The 26865-nt window shown below is 44.3% G+C and overlaps 7 protein-coding genes across 7 annotated transcripts; 4 read left to right on the top strand and 3 right to left on the bottom strand.

Moving 5' to 3' along the window:
- Positions 1-1084: 1084 nt before the first annotated feature.
- PtA15_1A278 (uncharacterized protein) lies at positions 1085-2766 on the bottom strand (the record flags this gene model as incomplete). The annotated part of the gene is made up of 3 exons (XM_053165288.1): positions 1085-1686; positions 1753-1872; positions 2415-2766. The coding sequence occupies 3 exons, from the start codon at positions 2764-2766 to the stop codon at positions 1085-1087; spliced, it is 1074 nt and encodes a 357-aa protein (XP_053016495.1).
- A 2459-nt stretch (positions 2767-5225) lies between these two features.
- On the top strand, positions 5226-7966 carry PtA15_1A279 (uncharacterized protein; the record flags this gene model as incomplete). The annotated part of the gene is made up of 10 exons (XM_053165289.1): positions 5226-5441; positions 5517-5756; positions 5832-5993; positions 6158-6300; positions 6373-6502; positions 6567-6711; positions 6778-7192; positions 7274-7446; positions 7526-7838; positions 7948-7966. 10 exons carry the CDS (start codon positions 5226-5228, stop codon positions 7964-7966), a joined length of 1956 nt encoding a protein of 651 aa, XP_053016496.1.
- A 2226-nt stretch (positions 7967-10192) lies between these two features.
- PtA15_1A280 (uncharacterized protein) lies at positions 10193-10892 on the top strand (the record flags this gene model as incomplete). Its single annotated transcript, XM_053165291.1, has 2 exons — positions 10193-10223; positions 10285-10892. 2 exons carry the CDS (start codon positions 10193-10195, stop codon positions 10890-10892), a joined length of 639 nt encoding a protein of 212 aa, XP_053016497.1.
- Positions 10893-11279: 387 nt separating this feature from the next.
- On the bottom strand, positions 11280-15913 carry PtA15_1A281 (uncharacterized protein; the record flags this gene model as incomplete). The annotated part of the gene is made up of 16 exons (XM_053165292.1): positions 11280-11409; positions 11489-11593; positions 11690-11976; positions 12070-12182; positions 12252-12337; positions 12418-12542; positions 12625-12756; positions 12836-12955; positions 13021-13161; positions 13292-13420; positions 13479-13849; positions 13931-14186; positions 14261-14822; positions 14909-15097; positions 15205-15361; positions 15466-15913. The coding sequence occupies 16 exons, from the start codon at positions 15911-15913 to the stop codon at positions 11280-11282; spliced, it is 3351 nt and encodes a 1116-aa protein (XP_053016498.1).
- A 288-nt stretch (positions 15914-16201) lies between these two features.
- Positions 16202-18331, top strand: PtA15_1A282 (uncharacterized protein; the record flags this gene model as incomplete). Its single annotated transcript, XM_053165293.1, has 5 exons — positions 16202-17168; positions 17251-17328; positions 17392-18040; positions 18113-18154; positions 18253-18331. 5 exons carry the CDS (start codon positions 16202-16204, stop codon positions 18329-18331), a joined length of 1815 nt encoding a protein of 604 aa, XP_053016499.1.
- Positions 18332-24114: 5783 nt separating this feature from the next.
- Positions 24115-25511, bottom strand: PtA15_1A283 (uncharacterized protein; the record flags this gene model as incomplete). Its single annotated transcript, XM_053165294.1, has 4 exons — positions 24115-24735; positions 24809-24949; positions 25037-25287; positions 25367-25511. The coding sequence occupies 4 exons, from the start codon at positions 25509-25511 to the stop codon at positions 24115-24117; spliced, it is 1158 nt and encodes a 385-aa protein (XP_053016500.1).
- A 221-nt stretch (positions 25512-25732) lies between these two features.
- Positions 25733-26511, top strand: PtA15_1A284 (uncharacterized protein; the record flags this gene model as incomplete). Its single annotated transcript, XM_053165295.1, has 5 exons — positions 25733-25756; positions 25839-25907; positions 26002-26109; positions 26202-26259; positions 26399-26511. The coding sequence occupies 5 exons, from the start codon at positions 25733-25735 to the stop codon at positions 26509-26511; spliced, it is 372 nt and encodes a 123-aa protein (XP_053016501.1).
- Positions 26512-26865: the final 354 nt, after the last annotated feature.

Here is a 26865-nt window from a genome sequence, read left to right on the forward strand (position 1 = left end):
TGACCCTCAAGACTACTACTCGCGTAAGGGTCATTACGGACTGGCGGCCTTGGTTGTTTGTGACAAAGATAAAAGAATAACATACTACATGACAGGATGGCCCGGTGAGTACCAAATGCTTGGATTTTTGGCTTATACCTTTCTGATATGTTCACCTACTCAGGTTGCTGCCACGATACCCGCCTCTGGGAGAACACTGAGCTCAAGCTCCAGGAGAGTCAGCTGTTCACCCCAGGGCAGTATCTGGTGGCTGATTCAGGTTTCCCGGCGGAGTCAAATGTCGTTCCAGCTTTCAAACGCCCACCCCATGGAGCCATGCCTCGACTTCGCAAACGTTTCAATCGGCATCTCAGCTCTGTACGTGTTTGCAATGAACACTGTATTGGAATCCTCAAAGGCCGATTCCAAAGCTTGCGAGGACTTTGGAAGGATCTCAGCTCGGCCGGAACCATGGAGCAGATCACACATTGGATATCAGTGTGTGTGATCCTCCACAACTTCCTCCTTCTAGATGATTCCCCCGACTTTTACCAGGGCGATGTGGACGACATAGATTCCAATGATGACGGAGCCCGACAGGATCGTAGTGCTGTTGGCACCCAAGTGCGAGATCAAGTGTTTGCCGAGGTCATTGAATATCTTGATTCCTGATATCTTAAACAATTCCTTTCTATCCTTTCCTTTCTTCCTTGTTTTTTCCTCTCCCAAACTTTCATTTCCCTCCTTGTGTGTATTTTTTCTCATTTGTTTCCTTATGTTGTCTCAAAAATTAAAATAAATAAACTTGAATGATCACTCCAAAACTGTTTTGATTGCTTTTGTGCGGGGACTTATCTAAAAGGTACATCGGAAACTGCTGTATTGAATTCATGGTAACATGGTAAATACATCAGATTCAGATGAGAGACAGAGAAGAGTGGAAAGAAAAGTGCCCATTTCGAGAGTGAAGAGTGGCCATTAAACATAAGCAATAGGAAGAGAGTAGCAATTGTTCATCGGCTTCAGTCCTTTACAACGATGAAAACAGAGAAATGAAAGAGTGGAAAAACAGCAAAAAATAATACTATAAGAGAAAGGAAGGAAACTACAAAGACTCGTCGGAATCATCAGCGAAATTGTCATCTCCGTCTTTCATGTCAGCCACATGTGGGAACTCAATAATTGTCCTGGCCTCAATCTTGTCAAAGCCCAAGCCTTGCTCCCTTAATTCCTTCATGTAGGCCACTTTGACCTTGCTAGCCTTGGCACGGGCCCTTGTAATCTCCGCCTGTCGCTTGGAGAAAATCGACCGCATGTACAGCTCTTCAGTGTTATTTTGTCTGTTTCTCGAGGCCTGGGTGGAGGATCGGGTCGTAGGTTGTTTTGCAACTGTTTTCCGTTTGACCTGCTTTGTCTTCTGAGCCACGGGAGCAGCAGCTGATGGCAAGGGTTGACGTTGGGGCATCAAAGCCGATACTTCGGGAAGATCGGAGCCATCGCTGGATGTAGATTTAGAGCCGTTGGTGCCTTGAATCAAAGGTGTGATGGGTTCCGCAGGAGTAGGCTTGTTGTTGGGCTCTGGAGAGTCCCGATGACCTGGTTGGTCTCCACCAACTGACAACCGAATATGCAAAGGTTCCGTGACTGATCTTGCTCCCATGATGGGATCAAGAATGTCCCAATAGCGGCACAGCTCATGGATCCGATCTGTTTTTGTGAAGGCATCAGACCCAATTCAACTCGCAACACAGGTGATCATGAGTAGAAACATACCTTGAACTGTGCGAACACCATTGATCGTGTCGTTCTCCATAATCCCCTTGCCGGTGTTCTTCAAAAAATCCTTAGCCGTGTTATATGAAGTTTGTAGGTCTGCAATTTTTTGGCAGACTCCTGTATTGGCACACACTAAAGTTAGGAATCAGGTACCATGAGGAGAAAAAGAAGTTCGCATACCTTTGGTGTCTCTATCAACGATGCATCAGCTAATTACGGTGCTTTTACTGTATCTCTAAAAATGAAAACTAAGATGTCATAGACATGTGGATTTTTTTTGATATTCTTGTTCCCCACAAACCCTAGAATCAAATCCGCTTTTTTGGCCTACCTCCACTGGGGCATCTGTCCTGAAATCTGTGAAACAATTTCAATTACAGCTATTATTAGGGCCCTAATAATAGCTGTAATTGAAATTGTTTCACGGATTTCAGGACAGATCCCCCAGTGGAGGTGGGCCAAAAAAGCGGATTTGATTCTAGGGTTTGTGGGGAACAAGAATATCAAAAAAAATCCACATGTCTATGACATCTTAGTTTTCATTTTTAGAGATACAGTAAAAGCACCGTAATTAGCTGATGCATCGTTGTCTCTATGCGTGATTCCCCGGAGGTTCATCTCACGAACAATCTCCGAGCATAGGCGGGTCTTTGTCTTACCTTTCTCTTTGTCACCTCGCCATCGCTCGTAGTTATTTCCCGTCGACAGCCATTCAAAGACGATCTCAATGCTTGATTTGCCGCCATCGACACCATCGCGGTCCCAAGGTATTGGTTTCTTCTTGGTCTTTGAAGGGGCTGAGTTAGGTTCTTGAGGGGGCATGTTGAAAGGGAAGAGCGTACAAGAAATCCAAGAAGAGAAGAGCAAACGGGGAGGTGAGGACGAGTGGTTGGGTTTGACGAGGAAGGGAACACAGCGAGGGGTCGGTGGCCATCTTTTATGGTTTTTCCAGGGATCAGGGTCGCAGTTGAGTGGGTCGAAGCTGTCCGGATTTGTTGAGGAGTGACGCATGAGGGCTGGAGCCTGGCACTTGAGTAAGGGTGGAACGTCGGATGAGCGCTAGATGAGCCGACTTGCGTGGCAAGGCAAGCCGGTCTTCAACTCAAATGTTGAATGCCGGCTTGCCAGTTTTGCATGCAAGCGCCCCCGCCAAATTGGGGCATGCAAAGTGACCTGCATGCATGCGCAAGTCAACCTTGAAACCCCCTAATGTGCAAACCCGCAAGCCAGAAAAACCTGTGTAATTGCAGACACAGGGCAAATAATGAGATTTCATAGGCATATAATTATAACAATCAACAATAACAAGTTTTGAAGGATAACATATACGAGTAAAAACTGTCGATGACTTATGTTACCTACACAAACAGATTTTCAGCAATACTCTCATGTCTGCAAACAAAGCTGGCAACCCAGAAGGAGATAAGGACATTTTATCTGCTAAGAGCATCCACATTGGTTCAGCTAAAAGCTAAGCTAAATTACCGCTTGCTAACACTGCAGAAAAAACTGTGTCAACTGTGAGCAGTTGACATGCGGCAACTCTGAGGAAGCTTGTGGTGTTACACCAGCCTTACTCAAGGTTTGACTCAACCCAAGCTTCAATGCACAGTCACTGTGCACCTTGCACAGTGACTGTGCCAAAAAGGGCACTTCTGCATTCATGTGGAGTTACAATGACAGCTTGGCTTGAGTATCCTGCATGTCAACTGCAAGCAGTTGACCAAGTTATTTTTGCAGTGTAAGAGCCAAATTTAGCGACGCGGAGGGCACTCCACACCGGTCGAGCCAAATCAAATGGTAAACTCACCTGACTGCGCTATCAACACCCACCACCGGCCATCGAGCTTTGTATGTACTCTCGATGACCGGTACATATGTACCCTTGATGACCGGTACAAACCGGTCATCGAGCAGCCAGCTTGAGTCTACTCGATGACCGGTGCCATCGAGGGGAATCACACTCGATGGCTGGTGCAAAACAGTACAAAACACTCATCACAAGGGTGGATCCCTCTCGATGACCGTTTGTACCGGGCATTGAGAGGATCGAGTAGCGTTGATTCCTCTCAATGACCGGTCGGACTGGTCATCGAGAGGCTTTATGTCCTCTCGATGAACGGACTGACTGGTCATTGAGAGGCTGTATGTCCTCTCGATGAACGGTCCAACCGGTCATCGAGAGGTTGTATGTCCTCTCGATGAACGGTCTAACCGGTCATCGAGAGGTTGTATGTCCTCTCGATGAACGGTCTAACCGGTCATCGAGAGGTTGTATGTCCTCTCAATGACCGGTCAGACTGGTCAACGCACAGCTTGAGTCCTCTCGATGATCGGTTTATACCGGTCATCGAGAGGCTTGTCTATGTAGCGTCGAGTCCTCTCGATGACCGGTCTGTCCGGTCATCGAGAGGTTGTATATCCTCTTGATGACCGGTCAGACCGGTCATTGAACAGATTGAGTCCTCTCGATGATTAGTTTATACCCGTCATCGAGAGGATTGAGTCCACTCGATGATCGGTTTGTGACGGTCATCGAGAGGCTTGACTATGTAGCGTCGAGCCACCTCGATGACTGGTCAAACCGGTCATCGAGAGGCTGTATGTCCTTCTTGGGGCGAAGTTGAAGCGATGCGGAGCTGGCTGGGGGAGGGATGCGCAGCTATAGCATCGTTGATAACCCTTGCTATATTTGCCGACCTTTGTCGACGAAAGCCAAATTTTTTAACGATACCGGGGGACTTAGCGACACCGGTGTGGTGTTTCTGTCGCTAAATTTGGCTTAGCGCGGGCTTTAACGCAACCGATGTGGATGCTCTAAGAAACATGGGATTTAGCTTAGCAATGGGCGCGATGGGTGAGGGATGGTCGGACGCTAACTTGATACCAGTCCCTCGAACGGGCATAGCCGCGAGGAAATTTGTGAAGTTGTGGTTTATCGGGGGGCGAAGACTGGGCAGACCAAAAAATTGTGGCGCCAAGCTCATGTCCCAGTCACTAATCACTCCCTAATCACCCCTCAGTAAGTACTCCTGTTGGTAGGGACATTTGCTGAGCCTGTACCGACACAGATTATATCACCGGCGATGCGAGTTGGAGCACATCAACGGACTTGCATGTTCTAGCCTGCTTACGATAAGGAAGTGCTGTTTCCTGGATGAAATCCAGCTTCTCGGTTGCTGTAACACCCGAGGACATGCACTCCGCGTTAGTTGGATCGATTTTGCTATTGGTTGCAAGTTTGAACGGCAGAGTGGCATCCTGTTTTTATCTGCTCATGGCAACGCTTGTTGAATGGGCCATGACAATGCCCTGACGGCGCTGATGTCCAACCTGAAGCTCGAGAATGCAGCGTGACTGGAGTCCTTCGATCAGTGTCCACTTTTGTCATATTCTTTAAGCGCTTTTACTGTCCAAAATTTACGTCTTCCTGGATAGCTTCATCCCAATTTTGCCACAAAACGAGTGTTATGGGCTACCGCTGTGGTAGCATCATATGGTATGTTGGGCATCTCACCCAGGTAGCCTTCTCTCAACATCAAGCTTCCCTCACCGATCTGAACGAAAAACCCGAAAATGCTGAAGTATCTCCAGCGTTGAGGATAGTCAAAATGATGGAGGGGCAGGCAATTGTCAACCGTTGGCTTGCTTCTCTGAACTATCACGTACTAGGGCTCTGCGTAATTGTAAGCATAGACTTGTTCAACTCGATCATTCTTCGAAAGAAAAAAAAGGTGACAATTGGATTCAATCCCCTACAGCTTTGTTTGATTACCGGAGTTATCCTGATGATCAGAAGGGGAACTCGAGCATTCCACCATGGATGGTTTTTGTATGGGAAACCTCCCAGAGGCCAAGTTTTTCAGCCTGCCCACACACACCAACATCCCAAAAGCTGGCAGGCTGAATTGGGGGTACTTAGACAAATCTATGGCTTTACATTCCTTCAAAACGTCCCGCTCGTATCCAATTTCACATTCGGTCAACTCACCCTGTCAAGTGTGAGTCAGGCACTGCGCTAAGCTCTTTCTGCAGAAGTGCAAACTGATCCAACTTAATAATTTTGATACCGATAGTTTTTTGTTGGAATGGTTGTCATCCTAGCTGTTTTGGCCAACCCGGCTCCGGCTCATAACCCTAGAAGATTTGGCTACTTGGCGGCGGCGAACATACCATTCTTGGTTTTATTTTCCATGAAAAACACTCCCCTATCATTGCTCGGCAAAGGATATGAAAAGGTAAATTTCTTCATCATTTTCTCTCACCTCAGTTGATGCGCTTCATAAATTATTGCATCATGTTTCAAAACCAAGAGTGACGATTAATATCCTCAGAAAAACTCCAGTCACCACTTTCAAAATTTCTTGCCAATCTGAGCCATTCACTGATTGGATTTTTTTAGTTAAACTTCATTCATAGATTCATTGGCTGCGTTGTGATTGTATGTTCATTGATCCACGGAGGCCTGATGGTATCTTTGATGCTGCAAGGCAATATCTCAAACACAAGAGCCTTCTATAGTGGCTGCTTTTTGGGTTTCATGTTGTTTGTGAAGCTTCCATCTGGGCAAAAAAAAAAGTAAATCAAGGCGGAGCTGATGGTCTTCTTTCAAACTAGGTTGCTGGTCGGTATTACTGCGATTCCTGCGATCCGAAGAAGATTTTACAAGATATTCTATTTCATCCATGCGTTAGGTTATATCTCAGTATTTGCTGGCGGGATCTATCATGAGAAAGCTCTTCGGCCTGTAAGTCAATTATCCCCACAAATCTCGGACAATTTGAGCTGATTGATTTGTGAAAACACTTCAGTACATAATCTGTGCGATTTTGCTACATTCGCTTTCAAGTGGATGGCAAGTGCTCAAATGGAAGATGCACACTGCCACGCTGACACCACTTCCCGGAAAAATAACCAGAGTTGAAATCAATGGGATAAAAACTGGTTGGAAAGCAGGTAATGCATAGCTCTAGTAGAAGTGTTTTGGGAGACAGATACAACTGACGATACAAAACTCGCTAGGGCACCATGTTCGCTTAAGAGTGCTTGGTGGCTTTTGGCAAGGCTTGCAAGCACATCCGTTTACTATAGCATCTGCCCCCTCAAGGAGTGGCACTGAAACAAACAGCCTCGTATTATATATTAAGGCAGTCGGAAGCTTTACCACAATGCTTTACGCCAAAGCAGTCACCGTTGATGGGTTCAATGATGTACGGCCCGTCTCGCAAAACAGGTTTTCCAATGGGTCGCAAAAAAATGTCCAACTCCCCAGCGACATATGCAGTTCAATCGCAAATCAAGATAAGAAGAGCTCTCTAGCGGAATCCACAAGGACTGTTGAAAGTTCAGATAAGACATGCGCTGGTTCAATATCACAAATGGTTATATTAGATTTTGGATTGCCAGATGGAGTTCAAGTTAATGTGCATGTTGAAGGGTAATAATTTCAATCATAGTCAGAACCCTTGTAAATTATTCCAATGCTAATCTATTCCTTGCTTTTTTATTGGGAGAATAGACCTTATGGGGGACTTGGATGGCATGGATTGGACGAGTTTAAGGATGTGATCATTTGTGTTGGGGGTAGCGGGATTTCTTTTCTGGTAGCGGTGGTGTCAGAGCTTGTTTCCTTAGCTAAAGTTGGAGGAATCACCAAGAGAGCCTTGGTTATATTTACGGTTCGAGATTGGGGTAAGAATTTATTTAAATTTCATCCAGGAGGATCAACTACATTCTAATTTTATGGGATTTTGCCTTGTATTTTGAATAGAGGTTGCCAAGTATTTTGGCCATCTCCTCACAAAAGATGTTGAAGAATCATCAATATATGGTCTTTTGCTAGATGTTAGATTTTTTGTCACAACCAAAGTCGAAAACCCTGTTCCCTTGGGTGAAATCAAGCTACGATGGCAACGTCCGCAGCTTGATGTATTAGTTAAAGAGTTTTTGATGGACGTTGGAGGTTGCCAGGGAGTTGGTGTGGGGGCGTGTGGACCCCCTGGCTTGATGGCCCAAGTCAGAAGCTCTGTGGCAATGATTGATTTGAAAACTGCCAAGAGAGTAGGTGGTATTAGCATGTATTTGTAAGTGTGTTTTATAATTTGGTAATTTTGGAGTCTTTTCCCATTTATTTTTCTTCAAGGCAAAATTTCAGGCTCATCCTTTATTGTTTGATATATCTTCCCATTACAGTGAGGAACTTGGCTGGTGAGAACTGTTGATTTGGGTGTATACAAAAAACCCATCAGAAAAGAATCACCACAAATTTACTCAAATTTATAGCATACATGCTCCTGTATTTTTTTTACATAAATTAAGATTGGATGTGGACAAGAATTTCAAATCCTTTATATCTTACCACTTATGATTACTTCTGAGCATGGGCAATTCTTTATACTAACTCAATACATTTTATAGCCATAAAAATTGTACATATTGCAAATGCCCTTTCATCAAACAGAAAGAATCTTGAGCCATATTACTTCAAATGTCCCTATCTCTTCCAAGGAATTAATGTATTAATAGATTCCATGGTTTGGTGACCTTCACCAAGGTTCCATGCCACAATATTTTTCCATGAACTGAGATGAACAAAACTGGCTAAGATGAAGTATTCATCTAGGGCCCTGTTTGGCAGGGCCCAGCGTCATATGCAGTAATGATCTGCTGCGTAATAAACCCATATAAGGTTTATGAAACTTATTGGGATTATTACCAGGCTTCAATTGTTTTACATGGTTGTTTGGGACAGCCACCGTCATGTAGCACTGAGGCTGTGGATTGAGGCGGGTGGGAAGCGGAGATTATAGGGGAATTTTGGGCTGGACCAAAATATGCCCAATGGCTGAGGGAATAATCAAGTGTCAACTCAAGGCATGAAGTTTATGACGCTTGGTGGGATGCTAAACAGCTACATGGTATGGCTTCATTTCCTATGTCCCCCCAACAATAATCTGTGAGCTTCAAGATCACACTTCAATATTTTTGTGGCCGGCCAAACAAAGCCGAGATTATGGCCCCTGCGCGGCGAAACGGGCCCTAGATGATCTTTGATTGCATTAGGGGAAAGATTCATGTCTGCAAGTTAACCCACCAAAATCTACTCTTTCTCCCACAAAAAGTGGTGGCCACAGGTACATCAACTATGTGAACACCGTCTTTCTCATAAATTGAGAAGGATGCTGCAAACTAAACAAGATGCAGGAAATGGTAAGCAAATCAAACCTTTTATGCAGTTTAAACACAATGCAGCAGGATTTTTAAAACTCATTAAATCCTTAGTGGCGCATCCAGGTCCAAAAAGAGCAAGCATCAAGATTCAGATTGAGGAGAATCCTAGCCAAAGGTACTTGTCAAAGATAATAATAGCAAGGGTCAAAGGTAAGTGGTGTGATTAAAACTCAAGGACAGTAGACTAAATAGGAGCTTAGGAGCACACTATTTTAACCTTCTGGAAAAAGTCAAAGAGGAGCAGAACAACCCCACAGATTCCACTCAAAGAGCTGGAGAAGCAATTGATGAGTTTTTGATTTGATAATGCTGCAAAACTCCTACATTTTTCTATCATGATTCAATAAATTATTTGAAATTTTTGGCATGCGGGAACATGAATTCCAGGTCCCCTTATGACTGTACCTGTTTTGTTTCTTAATGGGTGTTTTCAGTATACAAGGAAGCTTCAAAAAACTGCAAGAAATTCCACAGAGGACTATCAGAGGCCTGTCTATTGATTAATCAAAAAAAAAAAAACTACAAAAAGTTGCTTCCTTCAGCCGCAGTGTGCGAAGTGTTTGGAAATGCGCGCACTGTACAGTACACAAAGTAAGTCCATAATTTTTTCAAATGAAAACTAGAATAATTTTTTAACTAAGAATTAAATCTTCTTAGTTGTTTTAATTCCTCCAGCACGGACTGGTGCACCAAAATCTATCCACCAAACGGGTCATGTGTTGAGTTGAAAGCCTCAAAACTTATTTTAACTTCAATTTTGTTACAGAAGATTAAATTTGGGGTAACTAATTCAACTCAGCAACCATATTGGGATTGAGATAATCCAAATAATCTACTGCTAGAGTAGGAAATGATCTCCTTGAAGTTGCTAATCCTGAGAGTAATGCATGTAAGCACTGCTCCCAACCAAGAGTGGGTTTTCCAAAACCACTCAAATTCTATAGTTTGGACAGACGTAAGCTCAACTTCATGTTCAGCCGTTTTATCTCCAGAAAGCGTGATGTGGCAAGTAATTACAGAGTTTTGAGCATTCCTGCCACCAAAACTCAAATCTTGGCTCCCCAAAAAGCCCCTCGCTGCTGCGGGCGTGTGATCCCGCGAAGCAAGCATCCGCATCGCAAATTGCGGCTGCGAGCGCCGCAGCAGGAGGCTCGTGTCAAGTTCCTTGAGCAACATCCGGCGAAGATGTTTACCTCCCCAATCCGCGATGCTCCGTCATCCAGGTGTCCTATCCAAGAGTAAGTTTTTTGAGCTGATGTGCAAGCGCAATTAATGCATTAATAAAATTGTATTTAATAGTCATCAAGCTCGCTCACAATGGCCGATCACGTACCTGTCTGAGTTCCTCCCACCCCTACAGCTCAAGATACTCAACCAGTAGCCATACTGATTTAAGGACATCGAAAACGATGAGGACTAGCACGAGGTTTTGGGACAACAAGTCGCTCTTATGTGTTCGAGAGCGCAACGATGACCATTTAAACTCAAGCAAGGCGAGCGAGGAGAAAGCGCTGGATTTCAATCCGGCGGTGGATGCGATGAACGCCTTTCGTATTGCGACGCTCATAGTATTTGGGGCGACCGTCCTGACGATCGGTGGGCTGAGCAAGCGATGGGAGCTCGACGGCTGGGAAGATTGGAGGATCTTCATCGAGGCCGGGCACCTCGGCAAAGCGCTGATTCCCACGGATTGGTCTCAATCTGCTTCCAAAGCCATCCCCGATCGTCTCCGTCCCACCCCCACTCCCCTCTCAGAACAAGAACTTACCGAAGAACACGAACTCATCGGAAGTTGGCACTGGAAAAAAAGGGTTGATCGCGAGTGGGAAGTCGAAAGAAATCGAAGAGAGGCCGAAAGACTTGAGTGGGAAACGCGGAGGAAAGCGTTGGGTAAAAGGATTTGGTAATTGGATAACGCATACTTAGTCAATCAACGACTGCACCCATGCACTCTCAGTGGCCAGATGTTTGCCCCCAATTCGCAAGTTTACAATTAGTTGCCAGCCAAGATCAAATCATCAACCCCTGTATTTTAAAAACTAAAGCTTGAAAAGCATCAATAAATCCTTCTGTCTCAAAAAGTAACCTGTTCAGGTTATGTTACGTACAAAACAAAGCTGTATTGAAACATAGAGTAAAATGAGAACAAACCAAGCAAAATAGAAAGAGATGCAAAAATGAAGGCTACAGACATGTAGCGTTTACAGCTGGGCATCTTTCAGGATGGTTTTGTGAAGATTCATAGTAAATAGTGAAAACTCGAATAGAAGAAAGAGAGCGAGAAAACCAAATTCCTAGCCTTCCTTTTCGGTCAACTCGTCTTCGGAACTTTCGTCTTCATCAGTGCTGCTTCCAATAAGTGATGCCAGGTCTTCATTGACTGCCGCCACTTTAGGGTCTGGTTGTCGGCTGGCTCGTGGCCGACTAACAAAAGGGAAAAAATGGAAAAGGTTGAGCAGCCCTAAATATTCGGAATTGCTGCAGAAAAAAAATCATGGCTTACCCGGAACGTCGTGGGGCAGGCTCCTCATTTCCACTGTCTGTCACTTCTTCATTTCTGAGACTTGCCATTGAAATTTTCGCCACGGATTTGATCGATTTTTTGGTTCTGTAAAAGAGCGCAAGAAATTTAGTACACCGCCACCAGAGGAAAAAATACCAACCGATGAACCCAATTTTGAACATTTGGATACGTAAAACTTACGGTGTTTTCTTCTTGATCACCACTTTCGCGCTGTAATCATCATTTGCAGCGTCGGGATCAGAGTTGAGATCATCGGCTTCACTACTTCCGTTTTCATCTTGGTCTTCATCGAATTCATCCAGGAAGTCTGTATATTCTTTCAAGTTCTCGTCCTCTTCTTCGCCCTCTTTGTCAGTTGGACTTGTTTTCTTGGGATCGTCGCCTAGTTGTTCAGCAAATCGTTTTTCCAAGGACGTGTGAAACTTCTTGAGCACGTTTCGAGAGAGCGAGTCCGTAAGTGGACGTTTCTAGCAGATAAGGCACGAAATGATCCAGTAGATATGGTAGCCACCGATCAATTTGAGTTTTGTAGCCACTGAGAAGAAATGACTTGGACGTACGTCACCGAGTTTGCTGATCAATAAAGACAACCCCCGCAGCTTGTTGGCGTTATCGAGTGTATCAGGGAGTGTCAACTTGGACAACATTTGACAGAGCATCTTTCGTTCGTCCTCTGAAACGCGATGGTGACAAGTTAAGCCACAACAATGATCACTTGGAAATATCAAAACATAAAACTAACTTTCGGTAACCCGGTAAAGATTTTTGAGGATATCTATAGCGGCATCTAAATGTAATTCCCAGTCTACTTTGCAGCCTGGTAGAACGCTTCATTCGAAAGAGATAAAGGACCAGGCAAATGTAATGATCAGCTCGGGAAGAGTATGACCATCAAGGAAACGACCTACACCACTTTGGAGGGGTCTGTCCAGTCGACGAGTTGCAGTGCAATCTGGCTTGGTGATAACATCTCACTCTTATCTTCTTGGTCATCATATACCCCACCCAACACATCTAACGCTGGCAGCATCATCTGTTACAATGCGAAGAGAAAAAAGAGAATGTGGGTGAAACGTCGCTACAACATGGAGCACGAGACTTGAATCATCACTCACCGATTGCATTCGACGCTGGTTGACAGATGAACAATAGCAATACACCGGAAGGAAGTAGCTCAAACATTGTCGTAATTTTTGGTTATCGCACGTTTCTGGCGAGAAATACACGAGAACAAGCATTTGAAGGACCTGTCACGTGGCGTTAGCAGTGCCGTTGCAGACATGAGCGTAATTTCAATTAAATAAACTGCTAAAGAAGATTTCTTACCTCAGAACTAGTAATGATTCCCGATAACATGAGCTTGGATATTCCGATTACGGCCGTTGCTTGAACTTCTTTAGAGTCTTGATCCAACGAGTATAATAGAAATTCTATGACTCTTTCCGGCTTGGAATTCAAGAAAATCAGGCATCCACACTGATGTTATGAAGTAATACATTTCATGAACGAACCCCATGTCCCTTCTCAGCAAGGAAATCAATCCCATGCTGAAGCAGCAAGTCGAAGACGATTTTTAGCACCTTGATCCTGAGATCGATCTCTGCGGCTTGGACTTGGTGAACAAAAACTCCGAATGAATCCAATGCGATTTGCTAGGGAATGGAATTTGCATTCAAGAGATATTGAGTAAAAATAGGTCTTCCCAGTGGATCCGTGAAAGCGGACCCGCCAACATCGGGTTTCCAGCCAGTGCGATTGGTGTTGTGAGCAGGAAAGGCTGACCTTGTCTAATAGACTACAAAGCCCCAAACATACCAGACCCCGTTCACGAATCGGTGTATCCTTACATCTTACAGCGGGAACAATCAACTCGTGAACGATTCCGAACATACTCGTATTGTCTTTGATCGACTGGAACACGCGAATTCAGTTGCACACGCCTACTCAAAAGATTAAGATAAACACTCACACCAGAGACTCGCTCCAATAGAGACTTCACAATCTCCAAGCAACGAGAGTCCAAGTCGGCGTTGGCTGGATTGAGTGTAAAGGTAGTAACTTGCAGTTTTCCATCTTTACCTTTCCTGAAGCTAGCCTCTCCCGCTCCTTCATCTGGTTCACTGTCATCATCATCATCATTGTTGTCGCCGCCTTCGGGGTCGCCATCAACGTTTTTGCTCGTGGTGAAGTTGGGGTCGGTGTCTAAATTACACCGGAGTTCTTGAACCAATTCGACAATTACTCGCATGAAATCTCTTTCGCCGGTTGATAACTTGGATAATACTTCGAGACATCCGGGAATCAAGGAATGCGGCAAAAGTTGATCGGAGACTAGATCACCTATCGTATACAATCCCGTTGCAGATTGCTGAAAGGTTAGTAGAATGTCTTTCAAGGAAGGTGGTGGATCTTGTGATTTACGTAACAATGAAAACATCTTCCGTCGTCCACTTTCATCGCCATAATCAGCCAACATCGCCACCGTGAGTAACTCCCGGAGGACGAATGTCTTTTGTGCCGCCAGTTGCACTTTCTCTGCTGTTTCTTCATCTTCTATCTGGCTGGGCGATAGTCCTTCGACCGATTGCAGCAGTTCAGTCAAAGCCTGGAAATTGTGTTCCATGCGAAATGCTAGCGCAGTCACGACGGGCATGACTTCGTCGAGTTTGGTTTCATCCTAGAAAAAATCAAATAAATAATCAGCAAGTCACGGGCAAATGACCTGCAAATCCGAACAGTGCCAAAGTTTACCGAGAAAGATTTATAATGTTCAGCAGCAACACGTAGCAGAAACGCCCTTTCGGGGTTAATGTTTGACCACCAAGCGTCTGACCCAAACTCATCAGGCTGATCATTTTCATCGACATCGTCAGGATCCACCGTGCGGTCCAATCCATGACTTGTTAGCCATGTTTTCACTACGTGCTCGATGTTCTCAATCTTGTTCTTCTCATCCTCGTCCTCTTCGCCGAATCCCAAGGAGATCAAATCCATGGTAGCCAGGAACGCTTCAATGTTCTCTTTGAAGCCCACCTTGATCCAGCAGTTGGCCAAGTTGGCAGTTTCTTTACGCACACTTTCCTCACGATCTTTGAGGCCTTTCAAAATTGTATAGCGCTGGTCTAGAGTGAAACACTGGGACGGATCGGGTGGAAGTGTGGGTTCAGGCTTGGCGAGCGTTGCCAGATAGAGGTCACGATATACCATTCGGCGTATGAGGGGGTCGATATCTCGAAGTCTAGTGAGAATAGCAGGGAGAGTCGTAGCGGAGGGTGTTTCACATAATTTATGCAAAACCGTTCGACGGACTTCCCTATGAGGCAGAGATTCGAGTAAGATGGGCCAAAGTAGATTCAGAGATGATCGGGGTGGATGGAAAGGAGAAGATGGGCTACTAACGACGACGGATCACGGATCATGAGGTCGATTAACGCGTCATTGACGTTTTCTTCAGAGTCTTCCTCCTCATCTTCTTCGTTGATTGGACGAAAATTCATGAGAGCTATTGCGGCTTGTTGTCGCACGTCCTTTTCTTTGTCATGAATCCGAATGAGCAGCTTATGTTTCAAATCGCTGAATAAATCATCACTGGAATCACGGTGGAGGAAATCAGATTGGTCTGTCAGTGAAATTGCCAGTTTGATGAGAACGTGAAAGTCTGATGAAGAGATTTGTTTGTTTTTTTATGCTCGTACTCAATTTCTTCTAAGCTGTTGACGACATATGCTATGAGCTGGCAGCATCGAAAACGGACAAATCTGTTCTTGGCTTCAAACCCGCGGCTGAGATATTTGATGGAATGGAGCAGGAATCGATTGGTAGGCGTCTGATCAGCAGATTCTTTGTGAGGGTCTGATTGGCGCATACAGCAGCGGGTGAAAACGATGATGTATGAGTACTCATTAACTTGATGAGTGAACGTCTTGGAACCTTGATCCGAAAACAAGAGTATTTACCATGTTCGGTGGCAAACGCGCAGAAGGCCCCAAAGAATCGAACCACTCGATCCGCTTCGACGACGCCTTTCTTGGTAGTGACTAGATTGTCGAGTACCGTGTAACATGCCTCGGTGAAATTCTTCTCTCCGATCAACTTGATAGTCTTGTCGGCTCCGCCTTCACTCTCAATCTGCTCTCGGACCTCCGTTGATGACAGAAACAGGCTGTGAAGATTGTTGACGAGTTTTCTGTGGCTGGTTAAGGCGTGTTGTGACTTATTGAAGAGGGTGAGGATCGAATTGGTCAAGCTAGTCAGGGTGTTTTCGTGTTTTGAGGGTTTGGCGGTCTGGGTTTCTTCTGGCTTCTCCTTCTCTTGCTCGTTCGTTGATTTGGGTGCTGGTTTTTTGCTGGTCTTCTTGGCCCTGCTTCCAGCCGCCTGTCGTGCCATCGTGTTGACCGCGTACATAGTGGTGCTTGTGAGGTTGTGTTGGCCTCCGCGGGAAAACCAAAGGTCCAACTGGGTCCTACTCCCCGGCTCCCGTCCACATCCCCGACTACCCCGGGACACCCGAATACATACATGATCGACATCAGCAAAATATTTGAGCACGCATACATACACCGGCACGCCTTTCAACTCCCATTCGACTTCTCTTCGGTCAGGTAGATCAGTACTTCTCTAATCCCCCCTGAGAGCCGAGGGACTGATGGTGCATGTATGTATACTCTCATTTGAAGCTGATAAGCCAACGCCATGGCCTGTCGGAAGCGCCAGCGCCCCAGTGCGAGAGATTTCTTCGATTGTCCCCCACCTGAGGCTTGTGCGATCGAGAATCCGTCGGATAGCAGACCTGTCGACTTTCTGGTGGACACCCAAGAGGACAGCGCGCGTCCAGAGGAATACTTGTCCAAACTAGAAGAAATGAATAGTCACGAGCGAGTCATCGAACTCTTACGCGGGAAGAACCGATTTGACTTCAGGGAGTCGTCGTCGAACGATAAATATCTATTTATTTTCAAATCAAAACAGTCCGATGGTGTAATGAAAGATAAGTTACACCTTTACGACATTGCAAGGCTTTTGTGGGGTCCGGGCAGAAAGGATGTGGCCGATGGGAAGGCCATCTACGCAGGCCGGTTGAGCTTCCGAGTGGACGACACCCGAGGTATAACGACTGACGACGTTTATACTATCGAATTCTCTTCCCAAAGATTGGCTGAACTCGCAAGCGGGGTGGTTGAATTTCGACTCAACTCACACTTGATGTCATTACAAAAAGAAGAAGATAAATCGGTGTTGCTCATTCAAGCAAAGATCGGCTCATCCCGCTGGTTGGTCAAAGATTCCGAATCCCACATGGTCGAGTCCAAATGGCGAGTGATTCGCAAGCAAATCGCATTTGTGAGGCCTCTGGCAAAACATGAATCAACTCCTCCCAAAGTCGAAATGCCACTCCCCAAAGCCGATCAAATGGCTTTCGAAATCTCTCAACTCCCCTCCGCCTTCACCGTTCCCCAAATCGTTGAAAACCTGTCGCAACTCAAACTTTTTAATCTCCCAATCCAGATCAAGTTGACCCAAGAATCAAACTCGGATTCTCCAATCCGCATCCTTCTAAAATTTGGTGACCGGACCTCGGCTGTAATCTGTAAAATCAATCTCTACAAGTTTGGATTGACACTTGACAAATGCAACAGAATTAGATTCTTGATTGATGAAGGCGAGTCTCTTTTTTTTCTACTTGGCATGTTATTTCTCCACCTCGTCCTCATATCCTTTCTGTCCTGTCTGACGAGCTTTAGGAGATAGCTCGGTCAAAGATACTTGGAATATTTGGTCCAACGCGACAACATGGGATGAAGAGCAGATCCAACTTTTTGGTAAGTTTCCAACTTGTTGTCACACAATGTTCAAAAATTTTCTCATCATGTATTTTGTCTTAGTGAAATCTAAGAATTGCGATGATGCAGTTAAGTCGGAAGACGAGATTGACCAGCTTGAAGACAAACCCGAATTGACAAGCGCAGGCAGTGAGTGCCAAGACATCGACGAGCTTCTCAAGGGCTCCGACGAGTCTGATACGCCACATTCAAGGCCGCCCCGATCACTTCATAGTATGCCTTATCTCCAGTCACTTCGGCGTCGTCAAGCCGAAGCCGAAAATCTGATCGAAAAGCTCACGGTGGAGGCTGAGGAAGAGTATCTGGAGACAAAAGCCGCGGCTGATGGTAAACCAAGATCTGAATTCTACCGTGTATCCGAGCAGGTTGGGGAAGACAAAAAATACAACAAGCTAATGAAGCAGATGAGGCGAAGACGAGCGATGAGACGTGAGCTCAAGAACTATCGGAAAAAAAATCCATTGCCGACAAAAGTCAAGCAACAACGTAAGGAGTGGAGAAGAGAACAACGACAAGGGTTCAGAGGAGAGGCAATCGAGTCGGGAGATGAATCTAGCGAGGAAGATTCAGACGATTCTGGACACGAATCCGATGCGTCCGATGAACCCGACGAGCGCTATCCGGCAACATGCTCACGAGAGGAGTGGGAAACAATCCGCAAGAAACGGCGTGTCAGAAGAGTCATGGAAGAGTGAGTTGGATCTGTTTCTCTCCACTCACGCGTGCCCTGTTCTTTGACTAATGTCTTTCATTTGCTTTACAGAAAGGAGAACAGCCCAAGCGCTGCAGTTGTTGATAAAGAAAAGTAAGCAATACGTTTACACAACTGATTCTTACCTCACATCTCATCACCAATTTTCTCAGGATATTTATTTTTGACTGATTATGTATTTCTCAAAGCAGAACGTTGGTCACCAACAGTGAGGTTTTCCAACACAAATATTCCAGGCCCAACGAGCCGTTACCATGTGATGTCGAATAGTGGCTGTTGTTCTGCTTGACAGTTTTTATTATTATAACTAACAATTAACTTATCTTGGTCATGTATTACGAGTCTCACTTCTATCACGTTTAAAAACACTTATTCCTGATTGAATCACTGTCTGTAACTTCCACTTTGTGATACCAAAAAAATCGTTTAATCTTATCTGGGTTCTTTGTCCGTGATCCTCATATAAATTTACAACATGCATGCAAATATAAAAATTGTAATAGCAGTGAGCCACTGATATGGAGGTTTGGAGCCTTGTGCATTGGTATAGAAGCTGGACCCCCCTGAACCTCTTGCTTCAATTTCATGTACCGGGACAACCTCACTGGACAAGTATGTTACAATCTTAGAAATTAAAAGTAACAGCAAAAATGCCATGCCGGTCGGTAAGAGATGACAAAGGCCTGGTGACTATTAACTCTGAATCCTCAGAAGTTGAACCCAGGAATCTAGTAATGACATTGAATCTTGTTTTTGAGGATCTCCTGCGCGATAAATCAAGACCGAAGAAATGTAAGGGTAAAACAACACATGTTTCGTTCCCTGTAACGAGTGACGGGACTGTAACTTAAGCTACTACATAACTTCCTGCCATTAATGAACATGTCAAATAATCATATGTATATAAATATGTCTTGTATTTCCAAGACCCTTCAAATACATTTTAAGGAGTGTTTCAATGTTACTCAGCATCGCTTAAAACACTTTTCTCCTCCGAACTTACCACAAAATTCCCTCGCCTGCCGTAGCGCACGGCGCAAATTGCCTCGCTGCGGGACTCTCACTGGGAGGATTTTATAAGCTTGATTCTCCTTTGGGTCATCAAATTTGTAGGTTTCCCTTCAATTCCCAACAATAGGAATACTCGAAGGGGTATACAAAATGGGGGTTTTTTGCATGGGATCTTATGTGTTTCTCTTTTATCTGGGAATGGGGAGCGCGTGTTTGGGGCATCTCGGACTTGAAGGGGAGTCTACAAGCAATGTTTTTGATTGGACGGATGGCCACTCTTATCACATGAATGATCTTCTTGAACCAGCCTGGACACCGACCCTCCTGCAAGATTTTGATCAAAGAAATTTAGTTACAAAAGTGCAATCATCCAGCTCGGCAAGGTTGGAAAATCCATTCGCACCACGCGAAGATCACATGAACATCCTTGGTTGTGTCCCAGGCACCGAACAATTTGGCGCTGTCACTCCCCCCGTTTGGCAATATTCGGAAATGGATAGCGAGTGGCCATGTTCTCAACTAGCAGCAAACACTCATGGGCCACATCACACCGCCAGAGAAAACTCAGAAGCGGATCAAAACATCAAAATCTCATCATGGTCAGAATTGACTGCAGAAAATCAGATACTTCAAGATTTACTAGCGTGGATGGAGGCAGGATCCCCTTTTCATAATCCAGTGGCAGAATTGAGTGGATTCCCTCAAGCTGCTCTATCGCAGATTCCAGGAAAGAATGCAGAATCACATCTTAAATCTTCAAGAGACCTTGACATTCCCACTATGAGTACTTCAACAACATCTAAAGACCTCCTGTTCCAAGGCTCTCTGGAATTTGGATCCAATACTGAGTCTCAACAAGGAAAAAGAATAAAACTGAGCCACACTTCAGATGACATATGCACCAAGATGCCACTATCACCAATGATAACAGCACTTGATCATACCTCAACAGCTACTGATGTAATTCCCAGCTACAGAAACATGTATAATTCAGCCATGGTTGATAATCAGCTTGGAATTGGAGTAGGAGGATCTGCAGGATGCTCAGGTCATAGCAGTTTAATACAACACCAAAATGTTAATGATGCTGTAGCAGAAATGGAAATCAAGCGCATTAGTCAAACAACGGAAAACATTGCCTGCAATATACTCCCACTACCGCAACAGCATGTGACAAATCCTAATGAGATACTGTGGTTCAATGCCGAAGTCTTTTTATCAGCTGGATTGCGGTCAATATCAGATCAGACACATGTGCAAGCAATAATTGGGCTTCTTAATCCTGGAGGTGAACCACTTTCCATTTCAAAAGACAATCCATCTCATGTGCATCAAATCTTCAAGCTTGTTGAAAGTAATGCAACCAAGTTAAGAACTTCTCAAATATGGGAAAAGAAAAGAGCTGCCTCTGGAGTGACTCCTCAAAAGAATTCTAAAGTATCTAGAGAGGATAAACAGGCATCAAAAATGAAAATAAAAGCTAACAGAAGGCACCTAGAAAATCATTCAGTTGAGCAGCTATTCCAGCACAGAGTTCAGTGGCACTTTTTTTGGAACCAAAAGTTGGGGATTCACATTGCAGACACTAAAATTCCTTCAGAAGATAAGATTCAAGAGAGGGTTACTCTTTTTTTACTTTACATTGATATGATTGGTACTATCCTCAAAAAATACTTCCCAGTTGATTTTGTTAATTCTGGCCAGCAGAATGACAATTCCCTCATTCTGAAGAAAACACTTATCATAGCTTCTGAGCATTATGGAATATCAATCCAGGTAGAGCCCAAATTGAAAATATTAAAATTCAATACAAAAAAAAATAGACTAAATAATGAAGTAGCAAAACACAGATTAGGTTTGATTTGGAATTGGACTGGAAAATTGATAAAAGAATTAGACGATAGTAACTTGAACAAAATTTTCTTTCCAGGAATCCATGGTGTTGTATCTCGTGAATGTAGGGCTTTTTTTAACAATATATTCTTCTACTCAATTGAAAATTTAAACAAAAGAGTATCAAGCTACTATAAATACAAAAATACATCTAGAATGGTACCCCCAGAGATCATTGATTACCAAGATTAAGACATCATTATTTTATTTTGGAAATTGGTAGATGATTACATTATCCTTCACTTTTTGATATATGTTTCTTACCAATCCAACCAATTAAAGCTATATATGTACATACATGTGACAAATTCTCATTTCCATCTCCCATTTGAGTCTTGACAAGTGATCAGCACTACATTATACATTCCACAGGCTCTTTTAAAATACTTTGAGATGAATTAGAATTTATTTTTAATATACTTCAGCAGCCAGCTTGCCTATCCAATGCATCAATTTCAATTGTCTAAACTTTAAAGTATGAAAAGCCTCCCTTTTCATTAATCCACTCTTAAAATTAGATGGTTGATAAAAGATGACAACACAATGTGATTGAATGTTGCACACTGAGCACTCTGATTCCCTGCAGATGGAGCTTTTATGCATTTGAGAACTCATCCCTGGTGAGATAGTCCAACTTCTGACCTGTAAAGCTACAGAAACACGTCACATTTAGGGTTTTCAAAGCTAAAAAATAAATCCTTATCTTATTGCAGCATACTGCAGGCAAAAAAACAGATTGTATGCATGATCAGGCATTTGGCATTGCCTGCACAGACAGGTTTTCAAAATGAATTAACTTTGATAACCCTGGATCAGAGAGTTAACTTTTACATAGGGTTTCAAAGGCCCAATGGACACAGAAATTTGATTCAAGGGAGATGTTTTGCAGGGTATGCTTGACTGCTGCACTTATCCAACAAAATTCTGCTTCTGCTCAAAACACTTAGTGTTTTCCTTTGATAGCCAACAGCAGGAAGACATCTGGTTTGAGACTTATTCAGAGAGTTAAACAATGTTTTTTGACTGCATTGATACTTTTTGGTTCCTCTTTTACTTGGGAATGGGGAATGCTTGTGTTGCTTCAGAGGACTTTGGAATGAAATCAACCCCTTGGAGCAATTCCTTTGACTCAATAGACACCCATGGTCTTTATCATGAGTCTACATGGAACCTAATTGCACTGCAGGATTCTTATCAAAGAAATCTAGTCACAAGAGTTCAACCATCCAACCCATTAAACCCAGAAAAGCCACCAACACCCTGCAAAGGTCACAGAAACACCCTTGATGATGTTAGCACTGGTAACAGGGATCACAGCACTTTCACTCTCCCATTCTGCCAAAATTCAGCCATGCACCCTGAATTTGGGCCACCCTCCCATCTAGCAGCAAATGGGGAAAATCCCAATGCTGCAGGACAAATGTTCCAATCAGACCCAAACTCCAGGAGTTGTTCTAGCTTCCAATCAGAAAATGAAATGCTCCAAGATTTACTTGGATGGCTAGAGACAGAATGCATCCCCCAGAATCCAAATCCACTCACCCAAGCTGTTCCAATGCAAACAGAAACAGATAGAGGATCACATCTTATTTCTTCAACAAACCTTGGTGTGTCTGCTCCAAGCTCTTCAAAGACATCCAATCATTCTTCATTAAATGGCCTTCTAGATTCTGGATATGATACCCAGGCCTATCAACCCCAAAGCATAGATATCAGCCACCAATTAGTTGACACTGGTGTGGAGATTCCATCAATTATCACAGAAAATGATCAGTGGATACCTCCTCAAGTTTGTGTCAACTACAAAAAAAAGTCTGATTACATGATCAAAAATCAGGATGGACTTGGGAGAAGCAGATTCATGAGATCCCCAAAGCAACAACAAAATTACAATGTTGCTTCAACAGACATGAATAGCCCACCAATGGAGAACAAAATCATCCTGCCACAGAAACAATTACTGGAAAAGCTCAACAACATAGTCAAGTTTGATGCAGCCATCTTTTCTCAGGCCAAGCATCTTATATCAAAATCAGATAACTTACAAGTGGAAGCACTACTCTGGATTATTCCAATGCTTGAGCCTAAGAGTGACCATCTTCATATCTCAAATGACAACATATGGTATCCATATCAAGTCTTTCAGCTCCTTGGTGCAAGGGTCAAGCAACTAAGAGAGAAAATAAAAGCAAGGAGTGAGGATGTGACTTGTAGAGAAAGCCTGAGATCTGTGACTGCAAAAACTCCTCAAGAAATCTCTGGGGTAGCTGATCAGGGGAAGAAAAGGACTTCAAGAGAAGAAAGATGCAGTATAAGAAGGTCCCAAGTTAAGTGGTCAGTTCAGCAGCTATTTGAGCACAGAAGGATGTGGTGGTTGTTTTGGGGGCAAAGGACTGGAATCTACATCAAAGAGGACATCATTGGAAGAAATGTTGGGGATAAAATTCAAGAGAAGCTTACTCTGTTTCTATTCTACATTGATATGATTGGTACTGTCCTTGAAAAGTACTTTTGTGTTGATGGTCAACAATACAATTATGCACTTCTATTTGAAAAAGCCCTTCAAATAGTGTCAGAATACTATCAAGTACCATTAATGCAAGTAACTCCAAAACTCAAAAAGGTAAAAAAATTAAACAGAAAACCAACAACTAAAGGAACAGGTTTGCCTGAATTGAGAGTGGTCTGGGTTTGGATATCAATTCTAATAAAAGATCTGAAGAATGATAATTTGAACAAGATTTTCCTTCCAGAGAGCAGTGGTATCATTCTTTGTCAATGCCAGAGTTTTTTCAACAATATATTTGCTCACTCTGTTGAAAAACTAAATGAAAAACTATCAACATTTAGCCAAGAGAATGCACATTTGATGAAACACCCACACCCAGAAAACATTTATTTGGATACAAATCTAGGATAGTTTGTTCGCATTGTACCTCTCCTTTCCCTCACACATTACTTTTGGCAGTATTTAGCCTGTCGGGCAGTCGTTTCTTAAAAAGTTCTTGTACTTGGTTTGATTTTTTGATAGCACTAAACTTGAAAGTCATCAGTTATATGACACTGTGCATTGTTCCTAGCCCGAAAATCAGAGAAATAGAAGAGTTAGAGAACAGAGTAGGACGGATTAAAAAACACTAATTGGCCTGTCATGATGAAGATTTTTGAATCTTGAGCTTGACTTTATCTACGATATCGTAATAAGCCTTTGTAGCGAGACTATCGGGATGTGAATTCAACCAATCGAGGCCGAGATCAGAGCCTTTACCGATCTTAGGATCGAGAGGGATTTTACCGAGGAGTTCGAGTCCTTCATCCCTACAGAGTCTGTCGGCGCCACCGGTGGTCGGCAAGAAGATTTCCGAGGCGCCGTTGCAGTTGGGGCAGATGAAGCCGGACATGTTCTCGACGAGGCCGAGGATCTCGACCTGGGTCTTCTTACAGAACGAGATTATCCGTCGGACGTCTTGGATCGACACTTCCTGTGGTGTTGTCAGGATGATCGCCCCGGTGATCCCTGTCTGTTTGAGGTAGCTGACGATCGAGAGATGCTCGTCGGTCGTGCCCGGCGGGGTATCGATAATCATAAACTCGATCCCCTCTTCGCTATCTCCATTCCTCCTCTCCTCCCCCGTCTTGTCTTCACCCAATTCCTCCTCCTCATCTTCCGTCGAACACCAATCGACATCCTTGAGGAACTGCTTGATCATGCCGTTCTTCTTCGGACCTCGCCAAATAACTGCTGAGTCGGTAGTTGGTAGCATGAATCCCTTGAAGGTGAAATCAAACGGGGATAAGCAAAATAAGCTGGAGAATACCCATGAGAATATCGATTGCACTTACGATCGACATGACACTAAGAGTTTCGGAAACGTAAAGCGGTGACCAGCCAGTCGAGGTGGAATGTAGACGATGGACATCAGGCGAAAGACCTAGCATCATGGGTAATGAAGGTCCGGTGATATCGATATCTAGCAAGGCAGTCTTTCGAGAAAAGAGTGTCAAGGATTAGCGAACAAGATGAGAATAAGAAAGAATTCAGATATATAAATGAGAAGAAGCAGCGAGTACATTATCGCCATCACCGCTGAATGCCCAACCCAGACCACAAGTGAACGTGCTCTTCCCAACCCCGCCTTTACCGGAAAGGACGAGGATCTTGTGTTTGACATTCCGGAAGCGCTCGTTGATCTTCTTCAAGTCATTCAAGTCGTCCTGTTTCTGTTGAGATGAGTTCACATTCGTAGAGAAAGATTTACAAATCGATTGGTTCTCACATCCGTTACAAGTCGTCGAGCTCCCCGCTAGTTCGGATTCAATACCTGTTTTTTTTTTGTCGGGGTGATTTGAGATTCAGTGGAAGAGGGTTAGAGTAGAGAGAGTATAGATTTTGGTGCGTACCTGGACAGTGCTCGGGGGCGTTTTCAGGTACGGTAGGAGTCGAGCTGTCGGTGGTGGAGATGGCCTTCTTCTGGATTGGACCGGTTGATGAGGATGAGGATGGATTGAGTTCTGCGTGGTCATTGAGATGGGTTTCGATGGCCATTCGAGCGAGATATTTATTTATGAAGCTTTTCCGGTTGAGGTAGAGTTGCAGTTGTTCGTATCCCAAGTGTCAAAAAAATTCTTCCCGCATATCGCTTCAATATCCGACCCGGATGGGCAGCGGGTATGTATCTATCCGCACTGACCTCGGAGCAGCTCTGGCTGCTGCGGGTCTCGGGCAGGCCACTCGGACTGGAGCACCGAGCCAAGGGCACCCCAACGATGGCGCTTGCTCGATCCCATCCAGTGAGTACCCCTTCCACCCAAGCATCAGCACCTGGCCAGAAGAGCCACCGAAAAGCGACTGAGATCAGGAACCGGCTTGCAGGTCAAGCTAAGCGGAGACGTCAATCGAATCCTCTTCGTCAAAAACCTCAACTACAAGACTAAGGGAGAGGTCAGAGCAACTTCTTATACATCTCACCCTCTCTCTCATCGGAACTGAAGGCTTGCGTGGGTTTGCTGATCGCTTGGGCATCAATGAACAACAGGACTTGTACGATTTATTTGGAAAGTATGGCGCGATTCGTCAAATTCGGATAGGAACCGATCCCAAGACTCGAGGGACGGCCTTTGTGGTGTACGAAGACATCCTTGACGTCGGTTTTCTTATCTGTTCCTCTCCCTGTACGCGGGAATGAAACCACTATATGCTGAGATTTTGGAGATGTTGAAATTCTGTTCTGTCCAGGCCAAAAATGCGTTCGATCATCTCAACGGGTTCCATCTCCAGGAGAGATATCTAGTCGGTCAGTCATCCACATCCATATTCACACGCTTTCCCCGATCTTTTGCGACTGTGGAGCGAGAGCGAAAGAAGCTTAAGGACAAATCGCTGACCTCCTGACACTCGTCTCTACTTGTCACCATCCACATTTACGATTGTAGTCTTATATCATCAGTTCCAGAGACAAGCAGCTAAAGCTGATCTTGCAAAACGAGAGGCCGAATTGGTCGCACTCAAGAAAGCACACAACATCTCAGACGACAATGACTCCTGACCCGCACCCATCCTCCACCAAACAACCTACCCCAAATGAAACACCAGATTGCGTGGCGAGCATCGAAGTCGTGAAGGCACTCCACCAATCTGTTGGTTTTTTTAAACCCGACGGCTCGTGTCAATAAATATGTATTAATACCTCAGCTCAAAAAAGGCGCTTAATGCACTACACTTCGGTGTGCAATCACGAAGGAACAACTATGAAAAAGACTCGACAAGAGCCCGTCGAATCAGCGTTGTTCGCGCGAGCCCGAGGGAGACAAAGACAACGAGACTCTTTGTACGACTGCTGTCAACTGAATTGAATATTATGAGCTCTCAAGATTGGTTGAATCCATCCAATCTTTCTGGA

Source organism: Puccinia triticina, chromosome 1A (assembly GCF_026914185.1).
Source record: "Puccinia triticina chromosome 1A, complete sequence".
NCBI lineage: Eukaryota > Fungi > Basidiomycota > Pucciniomycetes > Pucciniales > Pucciniaceae > Puccinia > Puccinia triticina.